The 23,381-nt window shown below is 41.8% G+C and overlaps 2 protein-coding genes across 5 annotated transcripts; one reads left to right on the top strand and one right to left on the bottom strand.

Moving 5' to 3' along the window:
- Positions 1 to 976: 976 nt before the first annotated feature.
- LOC129868389 (uncharacterized) lies at positions 977 to 6,743 on the top strand. 2 transcript variants are annotated; one of them, XM_055942329.1, is made up of 8 exons: positions 977 to 1,142; positions 2,080 to 2,203; positions 3,848 to 3,905; positions 4,147 to 4,259; positions 4,453 to 4,602; positions 4,729 to 4,786; positions 5,035 to 5,117; positions 5,296 to 6,743. In XM_055942329.1, the coding sequence occupies exons 2-8, from the start codon at positions 2,095 to 2,097 to the stop codon at positions 5,487 to 5,489; spliced, it is 765 nt and encodes a 254-aa protein (XP_055798304.1). In that variant the 5' UTR covers positions 977 to 1,142; positions 2,080 to 2,094; the 3' UTR covers positions 5,490 to 6,743. The 2 variants fall into 2 exon arrangements, with proteins under 2 accessions (XP_055798304.1, XP_055798305.1); XM_055942330.1 differs by having other exon boundaries at positions 981 to 1,142; positions 4,177 to 4,259.
- Positions 6,081 to 22,670, bottom strand: LOC129868388 (derlin-2-like). Of its 3 annotated transcripts, XM_055942328.1 has the most exons (8): positions 19,384 to 22,529; positions 15,625 to 15,690; positions 15,399 to 15,472; positions 15,078 to 15,171; positions 13,809 to 14,004; positions 13,333 to 13,423; positions 7,801 to 7,856; positions 6,654 to 6,743 (listed from the first exon to the last, which is right to left on the bottom strand). In XM_055942328.1, the coding sequence occupies exons 1-7, from the start codon at positions 19,561 to 19,563 to the stop codon at positions 7,844 to 7,846; spliced, it is 714 nt and encodes a 237-aa protein (XP_055798303.1). In that variant the 5' UTR covers positions 19,564 to 22,529; the 3' UTR covers positions 6,654 to 6,743; positions 7,801 to 7,843. The 3 variants fall into 3 exon arrangements, with proteins under 3 accessions (XP_055798302.1, XP_055798301.1, XP_055798303.1); XM_055942327.1 differs by lacking the exons at positions 7,801 to 7,856; positions 19,384 to 22,529 and adding an exon at positions 22,539 to 22,670 and having other exon boundaries at positions 6,081 to 6,743; XM_055942326.1 differs by lacking the exon at positions 7,801 to 7,856 and having other exon boundaries at positions 6,081 to 6,743; positions 19,384 to 22,527.
- Positions 22,671 to 23,381: the final 711 nt, after the last annotated feature.

Below are 23,381 nucleotides of genomic sequence, written 5' to 3'. Positions count from 1 at the left end.
AAATATCTGAAAACAAAAATGTGCTTTTTGTTTTAATTCAAGATTAGGGTTAGGCATAAGGTTAACCGTGTGGTTAGGTTTAAAATCACATTTTAAGAAGATACAATGTAGAAATAGGCGGGGTTTATGACTTTCTCAATTTTGCTAGGATGTCACGTGTCCTACTCGTATCAGTACACTCTTAACAACCTAATACTTACGAAACTTATATTTTATAAAATAAACCATACATTGAATACCGAATGTGTTTGACACCCCTGGCGTAGAGCTTCCTATTGGCTGCTTCTGATCATTTCCAAGTGTGGAAACGCGAAGCTCATCTTTTTCCGCATTCAAATCGTGTCGGAGTGATCGGAGGAACGACTTGCTTACTTCAGAGGAACGATTTGGGCATTCACGTGCTCAGAGCTTGGAAGGAACGCAAAAAACATTCTCATCATTGACCACTGTGTTTGTTGCCATTTTCAGTGGTGCATGGTGTCAAAGTTCAACATGTGGGAAAGATCGGGGTCAAGAGATCATTCCCAATTTTCCTAGTCATAATTACAGATTGGGGGGTTGTTCACATATACGTATCCCAGTAGGAAGGTCGTATTTACGAGTTGCCAAATTGACGTCAATGCGACATTTCTACAACGAGTCCAAGTCGGAAATGTCTGAGTTTCTGAGTTCTGAGTTGTTTTGAACGCACCATCAGTCGAGAGATCACATCCTAGATGTCGTGATGCCATTCAGTATGTGGTGCTTTCACCCAAGACAATATTACTTTGACTCAAACTACTTGTTGAACTATCCATACCAACTAGCTAACAAATTAGATAATATTAACAGCCACATACACACACACACACACTCACCCCCCCTCCTTCTCCCTCACTGCCTCACCCATCCTCACACACTGCATGGTCTCAACAGCTCAACAGGGTCTATAAAAGTATCTGAACCAGTAGAGCGGAGTGATGGGTTGGGGGAAGTAGCTGGGAGTTCCTTAAATATGATTGAGAGGAAATGAGTTGGCTGCAGATCTCAGAAATGCATCATGCCACCATAAGAGTTTCCCTATCTTCTGTACACAGCTTAGAAGTGAGAATATCATTGACTCACACAACCCTAGTTTTCAGCTGTTCGGCTTTCCTTGTAAGGTAAGGCATATGCTATCATTTTGAGTGTATTCTATTGTCATAAGAACAAGAAAATGCTTCTTTGTAAACATGGTTAATGAGACATTTTAAAACTTAACATTCATTATAATGTAAATTTGTATTATATGTAAATTATTTGTCAATTATATAATTAAGCAATAAGGCCCGAGGATTGTGTATATGGCCAATATACCACGACTAAGGACTGTTCTTAGGCACGACGCAAAAGGGTTTTGTAATGATCAATTAGCCTTTTAAAATGACAAACTTGGATTAGCTAACAACGTGCCATTGGAACACAGGAGTGATGGTTGCTGATAATGGGCCTCTGTACGCCTATGTAGATATTCCATAAAAAATTTGCCGTTTTCAGTTACAATAGTCATTTACAACATTAACAATGTCTACACTGTATTTCTGATCAATTTGATGTTATTGTAATAGACAAAAAAAATAGCTTTTCTTTCAAAAACAAGAACATTTCCAAACTTTTGAACGGTAGTGTATATGTAAGGGTGCTCAGGATTGAGCTTGACAGTCAAAAAAGCTGAAGAATCAGAGATGTCACAACAACATATTATGTAAAAATCTAATCACTTTTTGCCTTACACCTTTGATGTAGTACAATTGTCTGCTCATATACAGTGCAGTCTAAAATAACCACATGACCTGGTCAGGTCAGAAAAGGGGAAGTGACATGCCATGGAGATTCAGAACAAAACTTAAATGTTCAAAGTCCTCATGTTTCCAATAAAGCACTGAAGCACTGAATTGAAAAGTTGAAATGCAGAACAATGTTGATGTGTGCCCACAACTCATTTACTTTCCTTGCAAAATATTTCAAATAGCCATTTCTGTGGAATTCATGAGGTCCTCAAATTCATCTCAAGTTCATAATCAGTTACTTACATGTATATTTTGGCACTTTTGTTTGCAGTGGACTAGATCCCCAATGGCACTTTTACGAGAGTTCTTGCTGTGGGTGGTTCTTGGAATGATTTTTGTATCCTTGGTAATAGGCCTCATCTTTGTCTTTATCAACAAGTGTATCTCCAAGAAAGGTAGGTTTTTTCAATGATGCCATTACACTGAACAAAAATATAAATGCAACATGTAAAGTGTTGCAACATGTAAAGTGGTCCCATCTTCCATGAGCTGAAATAAAAGATCCCAGAAATGTTCCATACAAACAAAAAGTTTATTTCTCTCAAATTTTGTGTACACATTTGTTTACATCCCTGTAAGTGAGCATTTCTCCTTTGCCAAGATAATCCATCCACCTGACAGGTATGGCATATCAATAAGCTGATTAAACAGCATGATCATTACACAGGTGCAACTTGTGCTGTGGACAATAAAAGGCTACTTTAAAATGTGCAGTTTTGTCACACAACACAATGCCACCACAGATGTCTCAAGTTGAGGGAGAGTGCAATTGGCATGCTGACTACAGGAATGTCCACTAGAGCTGTTACCAATAATTTAATGTTAATTTCACTACAATAAGCCTCCTCCAAAGTAATTTTAGAAAATTTGGCATGACGTCCAAATGGCCTCACAACCGCAGACCACGTGTAACCACACCAGCCCAGGACCTCCACACCTGGCTTCTTCACCTGCGTGATCGTCTGAGACCAGCCACCCGGACAGCTGATGAAATTGTGGGTTTGAACAAATGAAGAATTTCTGACTGTCAGACTGTCAGAAACCCTCTCAGGGAAGCTCATCTGCGCGCTTGTCATCCTCTTCAGGGTCTTGACCTGACTGCAGTTCGGTGTCGTAACCAACTACAGTGGGCAAATGCTCACCTTCGATGGCCACTGGCCCGCTGGAGAGGTGTGCTCTTCACGGATGAATCCCTGTTTCAGCTGTACCAGGCTGATGGCAGACAGCGTGTCTGGCATCATGTGGGTGAGGAGTTTGCTGATGTCAACTATGTGAACAAATTGCAGCATGGTGGCAGTGGGGTTATGGTTTGGGCAGGCATAAGCTACGGACAACGAACACAACTGCATTTTATCGATGGTAATTTGAATGCACAGAGATATCGCGATAAGACCCAGTGTCATGCCATTCATCCACCGCCATCAACTCATGTTTCAGCATGATAATGCACAGCCCCATGTAGCAAGGATCTGTACACAATTCCTGGAAGCTGAAAATGTCCAAGTTCTTCTATGGCCTGCATACTCACTAGACATGTCACTCATTGTTTGGGATGCTCTGGATCGACGCACACAACTGCGTGTTCCAGTTCATGCCAATATCCAGCAACTTCCCACATCCATTGAAGAGGAGTGGGACAACATTCCACAGGCCACAATCAACAGCCTGATCAACTCTATGTGAAGGAGATGTGTCATGCTGCTTGAGGCAAATGATGGTCACACCAGATACGGACTGATTTTCTGATCCATGCCGCTACCTTTTCTTTAAGGTATCTGTGACCAACATATGCATACCAGTATTCCCCGTCATGTGAAATCCATAGATTAGGGCCTAATCAATTTATTGCAATCGACTGATTGAACTGTAACTCATTAAAATCTTGAAATTGTTGCATGTTGCGTTTATATTTTTGTTCAGTGTACATCACTAAAAGCACTATTGTTAGAATTTCAGGTCCATTTTCATCACTACTTATTTGAACAGTCTATTTAAAAGTCTGTGCATTGTCTCAACAACTATCATATTTTTTTTTACAGCTGCTGAACAATACAATACAAATAGGCCAAGTCACACAATCCCTGAGTCTTATGCCCAGTAAGTCTCTTGCACTATTCTGTTTTCAGCTGATGTATATGTAACCTACATTTTTATTGACATTATATAGAGATTGGTTTTGTTGTTCATTAACACAATTAAAACCACACTTTTGGTCCTCAATTCCCCTCAAACCTTTAAATCAATATAGGGCCATTTGTTTTAGGGATTTTCAGTAGTCCGGGGATGGGAGAGGGGGCTTGTCAAAAGCATTTTCCAAGGTGGACACCTAATTTCTCAGGTTTCTCCCATTGGTTTCTCCCTTATTCAGGAGCAGCAAATATCACCCCAAAGATCTGGAGGAGGATTTGCCTCCTTTACCACCCAGGACACAGTTTCTCACATCCTACCCCGGTAAGCATCAGGTTTCATGGGATGAGCATTTAAATGCAATCATAAGCACGCAATGGGAGTAATGTTACACAAGGATAAAGCTGTTGTGTTATAACATTCACAATAGGAACCTTTAAGCCCACAGTAAGAAAACACCTTTTGGGCACCTGTTCAATGTCAGCTTCAACGGTCAATGTGTGTGTCTGCTTTCCAGAGATCGAAAGCTATGAGAACCTTGCAGAGCTACCCTACAATGTGAAAGTAGATAACGAGGCCCCTCCTCCGCCATACCATCACACAGAGACAGAGGTGTGTCAGGACAGCATTTCAGAGGACTATGATGACATCGGAGCAGACTGTCAGAGTGAGGAGGACTATGATGATGTGGGATAAGGCCAGAGGCAACAGAGACTATACTAGACACTGTTGATATGAACTATCTGTTTCAAAGTCTGTGCACATTGTCTCAACTATCATATTTTTTTTACAGCTGCTGAACAATACAATACAAATTGGCCAAGTCACACAATCCCTGAGTCTTATGCCCAGTAAGTGTCTTGCACTATTCAGTTGATGTAACTTAACATTTAAATGGATATTTATAGTGATTTTGTTGACTCATCATTCATTAACACAAAACCACCATTGTGGTCCTCTATTCCCCTCAAACCTTTGAATCAACAATATAGGGCCATTTGTTTTAGGGATTTTCAGTAGTCCGGGGATGGGAGAGGGGGCTTGTCAAAAGTATTTTCCAAGGTGGACACCTAATTTCTTGGGTTTCTCCCTTATCCAGGAGCAGCAAATATCATCCCAAAGATCTGAAGGATGATTTGACTCCTTTACCACCCATGACACAGTTTCTCACGTCCTACCCCAGTAAGCATCAGGTTTCATGGGATGAGCCTTAAAATGCAATCATGAGCACACAACGGAGTAATATTACACAAGGATAAAGCTGTTTTGTATAACATTCACAATAGGAACCTTTAAGCACACAGTAAGAAAACACCTTTTGGGCAGCTTCAACTGTCAATAATGTGTCTTTGCTTTCCAGAGATCGAAAACTGTGAGAACCTTGCAGAGCTACCCTACATTGTGAAAGTAGATAACGAGGCCCCTCTGCCATACCATCACACAGAGACAGTGGTGTGTCAGGACGTGTGCCATGCAAGTGACAGCATCTCAGAGGATTACGATGACATTGGAGCAGACTGTCAGAGTGAGGAGGACTATGATGATGTGGGATAAGGCCAGAGGCAACAGAGCCTATTTTAAAGACACTGTGGTGGCACATAAGGTATACTCCAGCTAGACCAAATTAGATATTGGTACAACTATGACTATCCTCATCTTCAGCTGATACAGCTTTAATGTTTACTAATTTATTTGGTAATGCTTTACTTCAGTCCTCTGCCAACTGGTATAGCTGCCTGGTATTTACCGAGAAGATATCTTGTTACAATGTGTACTTTCATTTAACTAAGAATTCAACACAATTTAGTTGTGTTTCAGGGTATACTTTGTAATTGAAACTCTTATTGTCCTGTAGTTAGAAGGTATAGAAAAAAGGAGAAGCTGTGTAGTTTCAATATGAATATTGACCAGAGTATAAATATACACAATCTATATTTTGGGTTCTGACAGTTGAACTACACTCATGAGGGATTTACAAATTATATTCTTTAAGAATCAATTAGTATATAGTCCAAAAATGGGTGTACCAATTGCCCCTTTGAACTAAAGTTCTGAAACCTTCCATACACTGCCTTCTACCAGAGGAGGGTAAATAACATATGCAGTTTGATTTGTTTGCAGTTACAGTAATAATTGTTTCTACAGTTGCAATAAACAAAATGTGTGCTTTTATTCAATATGTAAGTTATGCAAGAGTTCACATTGTTGATGCCTAGTGCATCCAAGCACTCTTTTGGGACTGAAATCACATTAATGAAATAAATCAAATATGGAACGCCTTACAAAAAACTGACAAAGAAAATATATCCAGCAATATCTACATTCGCCACACGTTAATTATATATATATATTTTAAAAAGTAAAATGGAAAAAACCCTCAAGATCTGAATTCATTCAATTTTGGCCTCCGTTTCCCATAGACAATATTCCCCCAGAGATAAAGCCAAACATCAACACAGCCAAAGGTTCCCCATCAAAAGTCCCTTGCTGTTGTTATGTCCTCATGTGGTCTTAAAGTGACAGTCTGGCTTATAGAATAGTTTCAGGGAGATGTAAGCCACACACCAACCCCAGAAAAGCTCTGGTTGGATATTGGCGTTCTCCATCCAGAACTAGAGAAATAAGTCAAGAAAATAATAATTGTCCCTCTGTCTCGCTGAGGGAATGTCCATTATAAAGTGATCCTGTGGTGGGGGGCTAGATTAACCCCCGAGGCGCTGTCCCTCTCCCCAGGCGAACGCCCCTGGACGCTCCTCGGGAAGGGGGTTGTAGTTGGCATCTTCTTCTGGAGTGTCAAAAAGCATTTTACTGTGATAGAGACAAAATAACAGACAGGTTATATATATACACAAACAAAAACGAGGTACAATATGCTTAAGATACTTTTAATAATACATATTTTTTAAAGTACTATCATGCAAAAAATAAGTGCCAATATTTCGAGAAAAGTAAATAACATTTCGTGAATAAAGTTGCAATATGTTGAGAATAAACAAAATACATTGAGAATAAAGTTGGTTATATTTCCAGATTAATGTATGGGATTTAAGTGCACGTCTCCCTGTTGTTGTGCGCGCCACCGTTGAAATGCCAAGTTAGATGATCTGGTGAAACTATACTTTAAAATTGCCTTTAGTTAGATGGAAATCTGGAGACTATCGGGTAGGAGGGGGAGCTTAAGTACTAAAACAGGTGTTGATGACGTGGCAGCGTGGTAAGCAAGCACAGCTTGTTCCATGAATTAATCACACAAAAAAATGAGGATTAGCTGATAACTACGAAACAAACATTCTGGATAATAGAGAATCTGGAACCATTTATTGATCAGAATTTTGATTTGCTCGAAAAAGAAACGGATACATCGAAGCGAACAAGGGAAGACCTTTCCTCGAGTTCTGCGAGCGAAACCGGAGGGAAGCCGCCGTCTAAAATTCTTAATTTTAACATTGGAGGGGGACGTTTTTATAACTCTGTCTCCAGAAGATAGAGCATTGCTTACAAGCATGAGCGAGCAGTTAAACTGGATCTATTGCCTGGGCTACTGGGGGAGGTTGAGGCTTCAAAAACAGGAATGGATTACAATAATAAAATTATGGGAGAAATACGAGCGGAAAATAAGATATTGAAAACTACCGTGGACTCCCTTAAAGACACTTCAGAGAGGCTACGGTATGATGATAAAACAATGACAGCCGAATTACTATATCTAAAGTGCATTATTATTAAAAATAATTGTTATAAATGGGAATAAAGGAGAACAAAAACGAAAATTATCTGTCAGAGGGAAAAAGTCAAGGTGTTCATGAAACGTAATCTCAAGGTGTCAGACGAACAGGTGGAAACAATTGATTTTCAAAGAGCTCACCGTTTCGGTGGCAGAGCAGAGGGATGGCCCCGTCCGATCGTAGTTATGCTAACCCACTACAAAATGAAAATTGCCTTGTTACAACAGGATAGGGAATTGAACACCCCATTCTCTATTAAATGAACAATTTCCTCATGAAAGTGAAGACGACGTGCCCTGTACCCCACTTTCAAAAGGCTCCGAGCAGAGAAACAGAACGTTCGTCTAGTGGTGGATAAATGTTAGGTAAACAACAAAATGTTCAAGGACTGGAAGATTACAACGTGGCTGTGAGTGATAGCTATCTCCTGTTGAAGTAGTCCCAATATATATATATTTGCGCCGCACTACAAATATGGATTCATTTGTTTTTGACGAAAAAAATTGTTTTGTACTTGTTTTTTTTTGTTGCATTAACAACTTTTTAATTTTATATTCATGCCGTTTGGACTTAAAATAAGGTTAGACTTATGGTAATGCAGAATGGGTATGATGAACTTATGCTTTTTAGACAATATGGAACTTTGGACTATATGGACGTAATATCAGGTTTTGATTTAGGGGAAGGCGAAGATAGGTAAGGCTGACCTTTTTTCTTTATGATTTTTTCTTTATTTAATTTGAAGAAAAAATTATAAATTACATTATAAATACCAAGGTTGTTTTTTTAGTTTAATATGATATAGCCTAATTGTAGAGGTCGGGTAATGACTTAAAAGCTGTTAAGAGTGCGGCCCTTGTTCGCCGATGTGAATCGGAACGATTACCTTTTAAGATAAAACTTAACAAATAGATTTATTGTGGGGCTAGGACAAACAATTATATAATTAAATACCTGCCTAGGTTCTCTATTGGAACAGGCCTATATGATCCTAAAATAATTGGTGTTATTAACCTTTTACATTTAAAAAATATATCTGAATATAAAAATGTAAAAGGATGATTATTCTTCCGATACACACCGGAAAATGGATGGATTAGGTATTGTCACGGTTGTCTCTAGTGTGTGGCGGGCTGGTTGACAATGGGATAAAGTGATTAAAATGTACAAGCGAGAGAAAGGTATATTATATATTTCTATACAAGCTATTTATGCTACTTTTTCAATTCTTGATACTAATGATATAGGCCTAGGTGTAAAACCGCCGAGGTGATGGAGCAACGACCCTGGAAGAAATATATGGGTGGAAAGAGAGTTGGTTTGCGTGATCACGCTCTCCGTAGCCGACGTGAGTTAGACCTTTAAACAGGTCAACACTCCACACTGCCCTTTACCACCTAGACAAAAGGAACACCTATGTGAGAATGCTATTAATTGACTACATGCCTTTTAAGCTCGCGTCCCGGCAAGCAACACCGAAGCACGCATGAGAGCACCAGCCGTTCCGGACGACTGTGTGATCACGCTCTCGGAAGCCGATGTGAGAAAGACCTTTAAACAGGTCAACATTCACAAAGCCGTGGGGCGAGACGGAGTACCAGGACGTGTACTCAAAGCATGCGTGGACCAACAGGCAAGTGTCTTCACTGACATTTTCAACCTCTCCCTGTCCAAGTCAGTAATACCAACATGTTTCAAGCAGACCACCATAGTCCCTGTGCCCAAGAACACTAAGGTCACCTGTCTAAATGACTACCGACCCATAGCACTCATGTCAATAGCCATGAAGTGCTTTGAGAGGCTGGTCATGGCTCACATCAACACCATTATTCCGGAAACCCTAGACCCACTCCAATTCGCATACCGCCCTAACAGATCATACAATCTCCATTGCACTCCACACTGCCCTTTCACACCTGGACAAAAGGAAAACATATGTGAGAATGCTATTCATTGACTACAGCTCAGCGTTGAACAACATAGTACCCTCAAAGCTCATTACTAAGCTAAGGATCCTGGGACTAAACACCTCCCTCTGCAACTGGATCCTGGACTCCGGACGGGCCGCCCCCAGGTGGTAAGGGTAGGCAACAACATCTGCTACGCTGATCCTCAACACTGGGGCCCCCTCAGGGGTGTGTGCTTAGTCCCCTCCTGTACTCCTTGTTCACCCACGACTGCGTGGCCAAGCACGACTCCAACACCATCATTAAGTTTGCTGACGACAACAGTGGTAGGCCTGATCACCAACAATAATGAGACAGCCTACAGGGAGGTCGTCAGAGACCCGGCAGTGTGGTGCCAGGACAACAACCTCTCCCTCAATGTGAGGAAGACAAAGGGAGCTGATCGTGGACTACAGGAAAAGGTGGGCCAAACAGGCCCCCATTAACATCGTCGGGGCTGTAGTGGAGCAGGTCGAGAGTTAAGTTCCTTGGTGTCCACATCAAACTATCATGGTCCAAAGACACCAAGACAGTCGTGAAGAGGGCACGACAACACCTTTTCCACCCTCAGGAGATTTGGCATGGGTCCCCAGATCGTCAAAAGGTTCTACACCTAGCTGCACCATCAAGAGCATCCTGACCGGTTGCAGCACCGCTTGGTATGGCAACTGCTCGGCATCTGACCGTAAGGCGCTACAGAGGGTAGTGCGTATGGCCCAGTACATCACTGGGGCCAATAATCCTACTATCCAAGACCTCTATAGCAGGTGGTGTCAGAAGAAGGCCCCCCAAAATTGTCAAAGACTACAGTTACCCAAGTCATAGGCTGTTCTCTATGCTATCGCACGGCAAGCGGTACCAGAGCGTTAAGTCTAGGACCAAAAGGCTCCTCAACAGCTTCTACCCCCAAGCCATAAGACTGCTGAACAATTAATCAAATGGCCACCCGGACTATTTACATTGACATGCCCTCCCTCCCTTTGTTTTTACACAGCTGCTAGTCACTGGTTATTATCTATGCATAGTCACTTTACCCCTACCTATATGTACAAAATAACTTGACTAACCTGTACCCCCTCACATTGATTCGGTACCAGTACCCCCTGTATATAGCCTCGTTATTGTGTTACTTTATTTATTTAGGAAATCTTTTCTTAACTCTTTCTTGAACGGCATTGTTGGTTAAGGGCTTGTAAGTATTTCACAGTAAGGTCTACCTGTTGTATTCGGAACATGTGACAAATAACATTTTATTTGATGTGTGGGGTACAGAGATGGGGTACTCATTTACAAATCATGTTAAACACCATTATTGCACACGGTGAGTCCATGCAACTTAAGCACATTTTCACTCCTGAACTTATTTTGTCTTGCCATAACAAAAGGGTTGAATACATTGAGTCAAGACATTTCAGCTTTTCATTTTTAATTAATTTGTAAACATTTCTAAAAACATAATGCCACAAAATCTCAATTTCATCCATTTTATATTCAGTCTGTGACAATGTGGGGAAAAAATCAAGGGGTCTGAATACTTTGCATTCTGAAAGAATTCAGACCTCTTGACTTTTTCCACATTTCGTATTCTAAAATTGATAAATACATAATTTTACACAAAATACCACATAATTATGAAGTTTAGACATGTTTGCTAATTTATCCAAAATAAAAAGCTGAAATGTCTTGATTCAATAAGTATTCAACCCTTATGTATGGCAAGCCTAAACAAGAGTAAAATGTTGTTTAACAAGTCGCATAAGTATTCAGACCCTTTGCTATGAGACTCGAAATTGAGCCGAGGTCCATCCCGTTTCCAATGATCATCCTTGAGATGTTTCTACAACTTGATTGGAGTCCACCTGTGGTAAATTCAATTGATTGGACATGATTTAGAAAGGCACTCACCTGTCAATATAAAAATGTCCTACAGTTGACAATGCATCTCAAAGCAAAAACCAAGCCATGAGGTCGAAGGAATTGCCCGTAGAGCTCAGAGACAGGATTGTGTCGAGGCACAGATCTGGGAAAGGGGACCAAAAAAATGTCTGCAGCATTGAAGGTCCCCAAGAACAGTGGTCTCCATCATTCTGAAATGGAAGAAGTTTGGAACCACCAAGACTCGTCCTAGAGTTGGCCGCCTGGCCAAACTGAGCAATCGGTGGAGAAGGGCCTTGGTCAGGGAGGTGACCACGAACCCAATGGTCACTCTGACAGAGCTCCAAAGTTCCTCTGTAGAGATCAGAGAACCTCCCAGAAGGACAATCATCTCTGCAGCACTCCACCAATCAGGCCTTTATGGTAGAGTGGCCTGACTGAAGCCACTCCCCAGTAAAAGGCATTAGACATCCCATTTGGAGTTTAACAAAAGACACCCAAAGGACTCCCAGACCATGAGAAACAAGATTCTCTAGTCTGATGAAACCAAGATTTCACTCTTTGGCCTGAAAGCCAAGCGTCACGTCTGGAGGAAACCTGGCACCATCCCTACGGTAAAGCAGTCAGGCTTGAGGAATAGAACAGAGCAAAGTACAGAGAAAGCCTTGAAGTCCTGAGCACTCTGGGGCAGGTTCTCAGAATGGGATGAAGGTTCACCTTTCAACAGGACAACGCAGGAGTGGCTTCGGGACAAGTCTCTGAATGTCCTTAAGTGGCCCAGCCAGAGCCCGATCGAACATCTCTGGAGAGACCCGAAAATAGCTGTGCAGCGTCGCTCCACATCCAACCTGACAGAGCTTGAGAGGATCTGCAGAGAAGAATGGGAGAAACTCCCCAAATACAGGTGTGGCAAGCTTGTAGTGTCATACCCAAAGAGACTCAAAGCTGTAATCACTGTCAAAGACGCTTCAACAAGGTACTGCGTAAAGGGTCTGAATACTTACGTAAATGTGATATATTTCAGTTTCTAAAAACCTGTTTTTGCTTTGTCATTATAGGGTATTGTGTGTAGATTGATGAGGAAGTAAAACAATTTAATACATTTTAGAATAAGGCTGTAACCTAACAAAATGTGTAAAAAGTCAAGGGGTCTGAATACTTTCCAAATGCACTGTATGTTGCTCATTAGGGCTGGGAATTGCCAGGGACCTCACGATACGATATTATCACGATACTTAGGTGCCGATACGATTTGTATCACGATTCTGTACTGTGATTTTGTTGTGTTTTGATATTCCAAACATTTGCTCACCATGTCTGCTGCAGAGAGCATGAGAAATTAGTTTTGATCAGTCATGGAAATAAAAGGGTTGAAAACATGTTGGCTCACTATTTAAAAATAATTTTTATTACAAATCAATACTTGGAGTGAAAGTATCAATATAATATCATCCAAAATAATATTGCGACATGTACCTATCAATTTTTTCCCCCATCGCTATTGCTGATCTGATAAATGAATGGTATATTTCTACTTTTAGCTATTGATGTGCCTTTCCTTTTCTAGAATCATCATACCAATCAACAAACCATTTTTTTATGGCCTTTTCCAAGGACAGCTTACCTTGAGAAGACCATGCCAAAACGTTGGTTATTATAACATTGTTAATGTTGGCAATATCCATATAAGAATAACTATTGCTTACTTACTTAACATGCCCCCTGTCTCTCCAGCAACATTACCATCTCTCAGCAGACTCATGGCCTAAACACTGCAGTTTCAATCCTAAGACAATAATACATTCATTCCTGGACTAGAACCATATCAAACTTATAAATGGCCAAACTTACAGAAAAAAAGGAGTCTTGAGCCATCTGCCACCACCTGGCTGGTTTGGGAATACATCCTCCAGAAAGAAGTAGACATGACCCACAGCGATACCTTATGAAGGGAGTACATTGACCAGTTAATTCACTAGGGATGTGACGACATCAGGATCGCGATATTCTTTTCATGGCAAAAATGAAAACATAAAGCAAATCAAACTCTTTGGTGCTTTAAAAAAAACTGCTGTATGTAAGATATTGTGTGCTATAGCTTGGGAAATAAATAAATGTGACTCTGGATGACAACATTAGGGCTGTTTTCCTGAAGGAGTTAAAACCACTTCGTGTTCTTTTTCCTTGCCACGATACTTACGTGTATCGCAATACTGGTATCGTACCGGTCCCACTCCTCAATAAGGCAATGCCCTTTTGGATCTTAAAGCCATTAATAATGTTGATGCATTACAGAAATGATTCATGGTGGTTAGGGTGACTGGTACCTAGTAAATCCACAATGATGGAGTTCCCCAGCAGCAGAGAGAATCCCATGAGCACCCACGGGAGAAAGGGCGCCTGAAAGTTCAGCAGACCAAAGAAGTTCATGCGAACGTTGGGGTTGCGCCTGCTCCACACGTACACCAGCATGATGGTGAAGGCTTGGCCCAAGAATACCAGACTCACAAAGGTGCCAAATATCTATGTGCTTACTGAGAAAAAAAAAGTTATTGGTGGATTGAATTGGCATACAGTGGGTGTTTTGCAGTCCATAAAAACAGTCAGAATTATTTTTGTTGATTTCCTCTTTACTTAGGTTATGCTGCTATTAACTGTAGCATACCAGTTAATGATAAATATGACAACTAGCCTAAACACAGCTGAAAGGAAATCAGGGGGCAAGGTGTGTGACTGTTTCTCAAGAGCTTCTCATAAGCGCACATGTAGATAACATAGGCCTATATATATACACTGCTCAAAAAAATAAAGGGAACACTTAAACAACACAATGTAACTCCAAGTCAATCACACTTCTGTGAAATCAAACTGTCCCCTTAGGAAGCAACACTGATTGACAATAAATTTCACATGCTGTTGTGCAAATGGAATAGACAAAAGGTGGAAATTATATGCAACTAGCCAGACACCCCCAATAAAGGAGTGATTCTGCAGGTGGTGACCACAGACCACGCTCTGGACACTACGCTGACAGACACAGCAAACCTTCTTGCCACAGCTCGCATTGATGTGCCATCCTGGATGAGCTGCACTACCTGAGCCACTTGTGTGGGTTGTAGACTCCGTCTCGTGCTACCAGTAGAGTGAGAGCACCGCCAGCATTCAAAAGTGACCAAAACATCAGCCAGGAAGCATAGGAACTGAGAAGTGGTCTGTGGTCACCACCTGCAGAATCACTCCTTTATTGGGGGTGTCTGGCTAATTGCCTATAATTTCCACCTTTTGTCTATTCCATTTGCACAACAGCATGTGAAATTTATTGTCAATCAGTGTTGCTTCCTAAGTGGACAGTTTGATTTCACAGAAGTGTGATTGACTTGGAGTTACATTGTGTTGTTTAAGTGTTCCCTTTATTTTTTTGAGCAGTGTATTTAATGTACACACATACAGCATTGTACAACAGTAGGCCCTAATAAGAGCTCAATCAGAAGCTTGCTAAGAATGTGACAAATATATAAAGTCTATGTGGTATTAAACATGTCTTGACTCCTGCAGTATCAACGAAGACCATGACAGTAACAGTAGAACAAGGATACAGTCATCAAAAGGCCACCAAAGAGGAACATAAAGACAAAGTCAGCGGTGCGGCCCCTAAAAGAGCCCTCCTCCAGCATACGACAGTATCGGTACCTGGAAGCCAACGGTTAAGGAAATCTGGCAAGTGCAAAGCAAACACTTAGCCTATAATTAGACAGATGCATCATGATTACAAATGAATGAAATATGGCTAGTCTTGTTCAAGACAAGCATTTTATGAGTAGCATAGTGCTTCCAATCAAAGGGGAAGAAAAAAAATATGCAAACATCAATTTCACAAGTAACCTCAGAGCAAGACATGTGCAGCGGAAAAAGGATACAAAAAAATCATATTGAAAAGGAAGTTGAAGCCAACTGGCCCGAAAAATAAAAAGTTGGTTATGAGTCTCCATACCTACAAGACAGAACAGAGAAATCAGTCAACCTTGCATCTCACAGTTTTTTAAAAACCTGCTACATTTACACAAAAGGCCTAAGATTAAAAACTCCGAATTGTTTTTCATACCTGATACAGTAGCTAAACGGCAGATGATTGCATGTACTCACCTGAAAATTCCTTAGTATCAAATCAGGATTGAAGTATAGTTGGAAAGGTGTGATGAGTTCTAATTGCTGAGGGTGGGTGCAAAGAAAACATAATTCAATCAGTAGTTCACCTGGTCTGATTATACACCTCGTCTGAAAATTCTAAGTAAAGTCAACCATGAACCACCAATCTTGGAATTCTTGACATTCCATTTAATAGCAGTTAATAAAGTTGCTGTCTCTGCCTGGCCGGTTCCCCTCTCTCCACTGGGATTCTCTGACTAACTCTATTAAAGGGGCTGAGTCACTGGCTTACTGGTGCTCTTCCATGCCATCCCTAGGAGGGGTGCGTCACTTGAGTGGGTTGAGTTACTGACGTGATCTTCCTGTCTGGGTTGGCGCCCCCCCTTGGTTTGTGCTGTGGTGGAGATCTTTGTGGGCTATACTCGGCCTTGTCTCAGGATTGTAAGTTGGTGGTTGAAGGTATCCCTCTAGTGGTGCGGGGGCTGTGCTTTGGCAAAGTGGGTGGGGTTATATCCTTCCTGTTTGGCCCTGTCCGGGGGTATTATCGGATGGGGCCACAGTGTCTCCTGACCCCTCCTGTCTCAGCCTCCAGTATTTATGCTGCAGTAGTTTATGTGTCGGGGGGATAGGGTCAGTTGGTTATATCTGGAGTACTTCTGTCTTATCTGGTGTCCTGTGTGAATTTAAGTATGCTCTCTCTAATTCTCTCCTTCTTTCTCGGAGGACCTGAGCCCTAGGACCATGCGTCAGGACTACCGGGCATGATGACTCCTTGCTGTCCCCAGTCCACCTGGCCTTGCTGCTATTCCAGTTTCAACATTTCTGCCTGCGGCTATGGAACCCTGACCTGTCCACCGGACGTGCTACCTGTCCCAGACCTGCTGTTTTCAACTCTCTAGAGACCGCAGGAGCGGTACTCCAGAGATACTCTAAATGATCGGCTATAAAAAGCCAACTGACATTTACTCCTGATTATTATTTGACCATGCTGGTCATTTATGAACATTTGAACATCTTGGCCATGTTCTGTTATAATCTCCACCCGGCACAGCCAGAAGAGGACTGGCCACCCCTCATAGCCTGGTTCCTCTAGGTTTCTTCCTAGGTTTTGGCCTTTCTAGGGAGTTTTTCCTAGCCACCGTGCTTCTACACCTGCATTGCTTGCTGTTTGGGGTTTTAGGCTGGGTTTCTGCACAGCACTTCGAGATATTAGCTGATGTACAAAGGGCTATATAAAATAAACTTGATTTGATAAACTGCAACTTTATGGTTAGCATGCTGAGGTTAACTAAGGTCAAAAGTAGCTACCAGTTTGTACGCCTGATGTGATAATCATGTTTCAGCACTTGGCGTTACAGGAAAGCCCTATACAAAAACTGCCATAGATTTTTCTACTAACCCGTTGTCGCCGAGAAATGTTTTACTGAATCTAGAACTAAGAAAGTATCTTAGAAAAGTCTGTCAAGTTCTAAGTGGCTCTACAAAAACTCAAAAGATAATCAATCCAAGTTTCACAGAGTGAGGAGTTCCCTCGTCATTTTAGCTGCAAGTAGATGACAGCATGCAACACAGTGCGACCAAAACAAAGATCTACACAGATTCAAGAGGCATCTCTCAAAACATGGATTTAATATCTCTGAGTTTTCAGATTTTTGTAGACCCACCTGCACACTGACATTTCTTTATTTTTTTCTTCTTTTTACCCCCTTTTCCGTGGTATCCAATTACTAGTAATTACTATCTTGTCTCATCGCTACAACTCCCGTACGGGCTCGGGAGAGACGAAGGTCAAAAGCCATGCGTCCTCCGAAACACAACCCAAACAAGCCGCACTGCTTCTTAACACAGCGCGCCTCCAACCTGGAAGTCAGCCGCACCAATGTGTCGGAGGAAACACTGTGCACCCGGCTCCCTTGGTTAGCACGCACTGCGCCCGGCCCGCCACAGGAGTCGCTGTTGCGCGATGAGACAAGGATATCACTACCGGCCAAACCCTCCCTAACCCAGACGACGCTAGGCCAATTGTGCGTCGCCCCCACGGACTTCCCGGTCTCGGCCGGCTGCGACAGAGCGCGAACCCAGAGTCTCTGGTGGCGCAGCTAGCGCTGTCACACTGACATTTCTAAGACACTTTTTTCGACGAATCGTGAACAAATAAAGTCAATTTCCAAGAACAAGGTAGTAGAAAAATCGATGGTGGCGTTTTGTATAGTAGGGCCCTATAGAATCTGTTGCAGAGAACGCGGACAGAATCACGGAATCCAAACATTAACACGTAATTCAACAATATATATATAAAAAAATTGCTATTGAATTTAGTAGGAAATCAATTACACGTATTGAACTTATTAGAAAATGCATTAACTTGCCCAAATTAATCATAATTCAAGAACAAAATGGCATAATTGTTTAAGGGCTTGTGGTAAGGTATACTCATGTTGAATTCTGCTCATGTGACAAATAAAACTTGATTTGATATGCATCAGTGATTCGTATTTTCGGCACAGGAATGCCCTTGTCTATGTTTGTGGTGCGCGCGTACTGTAGGTCTACACTTCGTGTAGCCGTTAGCGATGATGCTTATGATAACCTTCTGGTAGAGATGGAAAGGCTTTCCCAAAAACCTTCAATTAAATCTTAACTACAAAGTTGCCTATGCCTACCTGGTAGAATGATATGATGATTTGCATCAATCCAGTAGCCATTTATTTTGCAAACTTCGCACTTACAATAGCCAGCAGATTTCAACTCTTGTGTTACGTTTGTTTATACTGAGCTGCACTGGGGTCAGAACGCCATCGTGGTTAAATTAAGACGCCACGGAGGAGGCGGAAAACGTACCTCAACGTAGCAATGGGATATGCCTCTGTACTCCAAATTTGACCTTAATCCAAACTGATACATTGAGAAGATTGAAATAAAGCTAGTTTTTCTGGAAAAATGCCCTTTTCATCCTCATGCTAGCTAGCAGTAGACACCGCAGCCATTTTGAAATGGCAGTGTAAGCCAATCAGCTTAATTGTTGTTCAATGAAACATTCTCAAACCCATATCTTGCGCCGGCTCAGCAGTGTCTTAATCTAACCATGACGGTGCTTCGACCCCAGTGCAGCTCAGTTGAAAGGGTAATTACACCCCCCCCCAAATTTCAAAAGTGGCCTCCCGACATGGTTTAAGCAGTGTTGTGGACTTAGAATATCCAATTTAGTTTTTCTATTAAAAAAGTGATTGAAAGCAAAAACTGAATCAGGCAAAACTTTTAAAGATTTTTTGGGACCTTGTATAGACCTTTCATGTAACGCACAATTAACACATATCTGGCGTACAAAATGGTAGTTAGGTAAAAGGTAGGCAATAACAGGGATTTTTCTGCCACTGAAATCCTTAGGCGGGCCAAAAAATGTAAAAGAACAATGTATCTTTTTTTTTACAATTATGTTAATGCATTTTGGGGATGGAAAAGCACTTTCAGTGTTAACTTAAACCAGCTATAAAGTATGTAGAAAAGATAATGGACCTTCAGTGCATTCAGAAATATTCAGACCCCTTCCCCACAGTCATGTTACAACCTTATTCTAAAATGGATGAAATAAATAAAAAATCCTCAATCTACACACAATACAGCATAATGACAAATCGAAATTGAGCTCAGGTGCATCCCATTTCCATTGACCATCCTTGAGAGGTTTTTACAACTTGATTGGAGTTCACCTGTGGTAAATTCAATTGATTGGACATGATTTGGAAAGGCACTCACCTGTCTATACAAAAAGGTCCCACAGTTGACAGTGCATCTCAGAGCAAAAACCAAGCCATGAGGTTGAAGGAATTGCACGTAGAGCTCAGAGACAGGATTGTGTCGAGGCACAGATCTGGGAAAGGGGACCAAAAAATGTCTGCAGCATTGAAGGTCCCCAAGAACAGTGGTCTCCATCATTCTGAAATGGAAGAAGTTTGGAAACACCAAGACTCGTCCTAGAGTTGGCCGCCCGGCCAAACTGAGCAATCGGGGGAGGAGGGCCCTAGTCAGGGAGGTGACCAAGAACCCAATCGTCACTGACAGAGCTCCAGAGTTCCTCTGTGGAGATCAGAGAACCTTCCAGAAGGACAATCATCTCTGCAGCACTCCACCAAATCAGGCCTTTATGGTAGAGTGGCCCGACGGGAGCCACTCCTCAGTAAAAGGCACATGACAGCCCGCTTGGAGCTTGCCAAAACGCACCTAAAAGGACTCTGACCAGGAGAAAAAGATTTATCTGATGAAACCAAGATTGAACTCTCTGGCCTGAATACCAAGTGTCACGTCTGGAGGAAACCTGGCACTATCCCTACCATGGTGGTGGCAGCATCATGCTGTGGGGATATTTTTCAGTGGCAGGAACTGGGAGACTAGTCAGGATCAAGGAAAAGATGAACGGAGTAAAGTACAGAGAGATCCTTGATGAAAACCTGCTCCAGAGCGCTCAGGTCCTCAGACTGGAGCGAAGGTTCATCTTCCAACAGGACAACGACCATAAGCACACAGCCAAGACAACGCAGGAGTGGCTTCAGGACCAGACTCTGAATATTCTTGACTGGCCTAGCCAGAGCTCGGACTTGAACCCGATCGAACATCTCTGGAGAGACCTGAAAATAGCTGTGCAGCGACGCTTCCCATCCAACCATAAGAGGATCTGCAGAGAAGAGTGGGGGAAACTCCCCAAATACAGGTGTGCCAAGCTTGTAACGTCATACCCCAGAAGACTCAAGGCTGTAAAATATATATATATATATTTATATATATTTTTTTTTTACCCATTTTCTCCCCAATTTCGTGGTATCCAATTGGTAGTTAGTCTTGTCCCATCACTGCAACTCCCGTACGGAGGATGCACGAGAGCCATGCATCCTCCGAAACACAACCCAGACAAGTCGCACTGCTTCTTGACACAATGCCCACCTAACCCAGAAGCCAGCCGCACCAATGTGTTGGAGGAAACACTGTACACCTGGCGACCATGTCAGCGTCCACTGCACCCGGCCCGCCACAGGAGTCGCTAGTGCGCGATGGGACAAGGACATCCCTGCCGGCCAAACCCTCCCCTAACCCGGACAACGCTGGGCCAATTGTGCGCTGCCCCATTGGTCTTCCGGTCGTGATCGGCTGCGACCGAGCCTGGACTCGAACCCAGAATCTCTAGTGGCACAGCTAGCACTGCGATGCAGTGCTTTAGACCACCGTGCCACTCGGGAGGCCATGTAAATGCAATTTCTGTTTATTTTTAATACGCTTACCTGTTTTTGCTATGTCATTATGGGGTACTGTGTGTAGACTGATAATAAAACATTTAACCCATTTTAGAATAAGGCTGTAACGTGAACAAAATGTGGAAAAAGTTAAGGTTCTTAATACTTCCCGAATGCACTGTAGTGGTCCAGTCACTTCTTCAGTGTGTTAAATTGTGTCCTTTTTTTTGTTACAGATCATCTAATGTATTTTTACTCACATTTCACAATCTGACATAATGGTAGGCAACTGTAGGCTTTCAATTAGAAATGTACTATTTCTTTTTTTCATGGTTTTAGGTCAATCGGGCTCCCGAGTGGTGCAGTGGTCTAAGGCACTGCATCTCAGTGCAAGAGGCATCACTACAGTCCCTGGTTCGAATTCAGGCTGTATCACATCTGGCTGTGACTGGGAGTCCCATGGGGTGGCGCACAATTGGCCAGGCGTCGTCCGGGATTGGCCGGGGCAGGCTGTCATTGTAAATAAGAATTTGTTCTTAACTGACTTTCCTAGTTAAGTACCGGTTAAATAAAAATAACAACTTCTAAGCTTTACTGAACTAAGCCGTTTGGGAGCCAAATGAAGGTTTCCTTTATGTGAACAGAACCAAATGATCCGCCTCACAGAAAAGACGGAATGTTCATCACTAGAAGCAAGTTGTCGGGTCGGCATAACAGTCTGGTGGGTTGACAGAAATACTTTCCCAAAAACCTTCTCAATTGAATGTTAAATGCAAAAGAAGGCTTACCTAGTCTATGATGAGTAATATATATATAATTTGCGAACTTTGCCATGAAATGAGCAGAAGCATTACAGTACCATCACTAGACTGGCACATTTGAAAGCACACAAGATGTGCAATTAAAGAGTAACTACACTCAAATGAAAAGAAATCTAATTTTCTTCCAGACCCCCCCAAAAAACAATCAAATGTCATTGTTTCACTATGAACAATTCTAATTTTGAGGGTAAAACCCCCCCCCCCAAAAATCTAAAAACAGTGAAAATAAAACTGAGAAAACAATGAGAAAATATAAAACAGAATGAGGGAAAACAAGTAGATTTTATAGGGCCCCCATTATAGTTGTTTCATTAACCATTATTTTACCATGTATATTGACAAACAGTGCACTCCTTTCTCTTGTACACTAAATACATGAAGAGTTGCAGGGGAGAGAAGAGAACAATATGCCTATTTGAAAGATAGAAAATAAAATGAGTAGCTCACGACGTGTTTCATTTTTTAAAGTAGAATTCATGCTAGAAAACGGTTGGAGACCTGCGCTAGTTACTGAGCCTTGCAGATTTGATCAATTCTATCAAGGTCGGTGACAGCCCAACTACAGTCCAAACAATAACGTTTATTTGGCGACACTAACACAGCTGTCTACAGTAGCTAATTGACGTACACTGTTGGGATGTAATCATTAGTCCAAGCAGGTGCCAAACGTTTCGTTTCGCAACGAAAACTAGAGTTTCTATTGGACAAATCCAGGTAGGTCCCTCCCCGTTTGGTTCCTAGTGTTTTGCCAACGAGACGGCGTTAGCTACTAGCTAACCTTAGCAGACTGACATCCACGGCCAAGCCCTTACCCCATCTACATTGCCGACAAGAACATGTTTCAGATTAAATTAAAATATCTTACCACAGCAGCGGTAGTAAGGACACAGGCAGTTGTGTATGCCCGAGTCACAAAAGGAATCTGTAAATATTCCTGCTGAACAGTCTGATAAGCCATTTTGGCACAACTGAACGCTTCCGGCACTTTCTTGACACGTCATCACAGGGTGTGATAAAGGGGAGTTTCTGTGAGTTTTTGTTATCTGTCATTGGTTTGTTTATTTTGTTTGAGCAACCACAAACCTGTCAATCATATGGTAGACCAAACAATGGCAATACTTGATTGGTCCGTGTATGTCTCTACAGGGAATAGGGAGAAGGGGGAGTGAGATTTTGTCTACATGGGACCGCCTTTTCGTCCATGTATTTTTCATCCATCAAGAAGTTCGTTGTTGTTATAGCTCAGTTAAGAATTTAGCCACAGTATTTCAAATATATTCAGTATGTCTGCAAGTTAACTTGCATTGCATTATCCAGTAACCACATACACCTTTAATCTACATTTTGTACTTTTATAAATATTTTGTGTTTTTTTCTGCTCATATTATTTTATTTATGAAATATTCGACAAAATGAATCAACATAGCAATTAACTTTTGACCAATGACAGCTGCCATTATTTTCTCTTCCATCTGCATTGGGTTCTTACATCTTCCTCAATTTGAGGTCTGGGATGTGCGTCATCCAATTTTCTATGCCGTAAGCCTTTTTCAACACGTTTTCTGTTTCTTTCTCTGTTTCTTTTCTTTATATTTCATCGCCACGCCCACAAGGTGGGCTTTCACCCTCCTTTTTTTTCCTCACTTCTACCATTCTCTCTGCTGTTTTAGCTCTGAGCGGCTCTTTTACTTTGTTCTTATCCAACATC

This window comes from Salvelinus fontinalis, chromosome 13 (assembly GCF_029448725.1).
Source record: "Salvelinus fontinalis isolate EN_2023a chromosome 13, ASM2944872v1, whole genome shotgun sequence".
NCBI classification, from domain to species: Eukaryota; Metazoa; Chordata; class Actinopteri; order Salmoniformes; family Salmonidae; genus Salvelinus; species Salvelinus fontinalis.
Note: the sequence above shows the minus strand (reverse complement) of the source record. Positions and strands in the feature narration are given on the sequence as shown.

Bases quoted from the DNA above. Each gene is read 5' to 3' on its own strand.
- LOC129868389 (XM_055942329.1), top strand. From the start codon at position 2,095: ATGGCACTTTTACGAGAGTTCTTGCTGTGGGTGGTTCTTGGAATGATT. The intron at 4,260-4,452 runs GTAAGCATCAGG...TCTGCTTTCCAG, and splicing joins GTTTCTCACATCCTACCCCG to AGATCGAAAGCTATGAGAAC. The intron at 4,603-4,728 runs GTGAGGAGGACT...TTTTTTTTACAG, and splicing joins CATCGGAGCAGACTGTCAGA to CTGCTGAACAATACAATACA.
- LOC129868388 (XM_055942326.1), bottom strand. From the start codon at position 19,563: ATGATGGAGACCACTGTTCTTGGGGACCTTCAATGCTGCAGACATTTT. The intron at 15,172-15,398 runs GTATCCTTTTTC...GTTGGCTTCCAG, and splicing joins CTTTTCAATATGATTTTTTT to GTACCGATACTGTCGTATGC. The intron at 14,005-15,077 runs GTATCCTTGTTC...GTAAGCACATAG, and splicing joins TTGGTGGCCTTTTGATGACT to ATATTTGGCACCTTTGTGAG.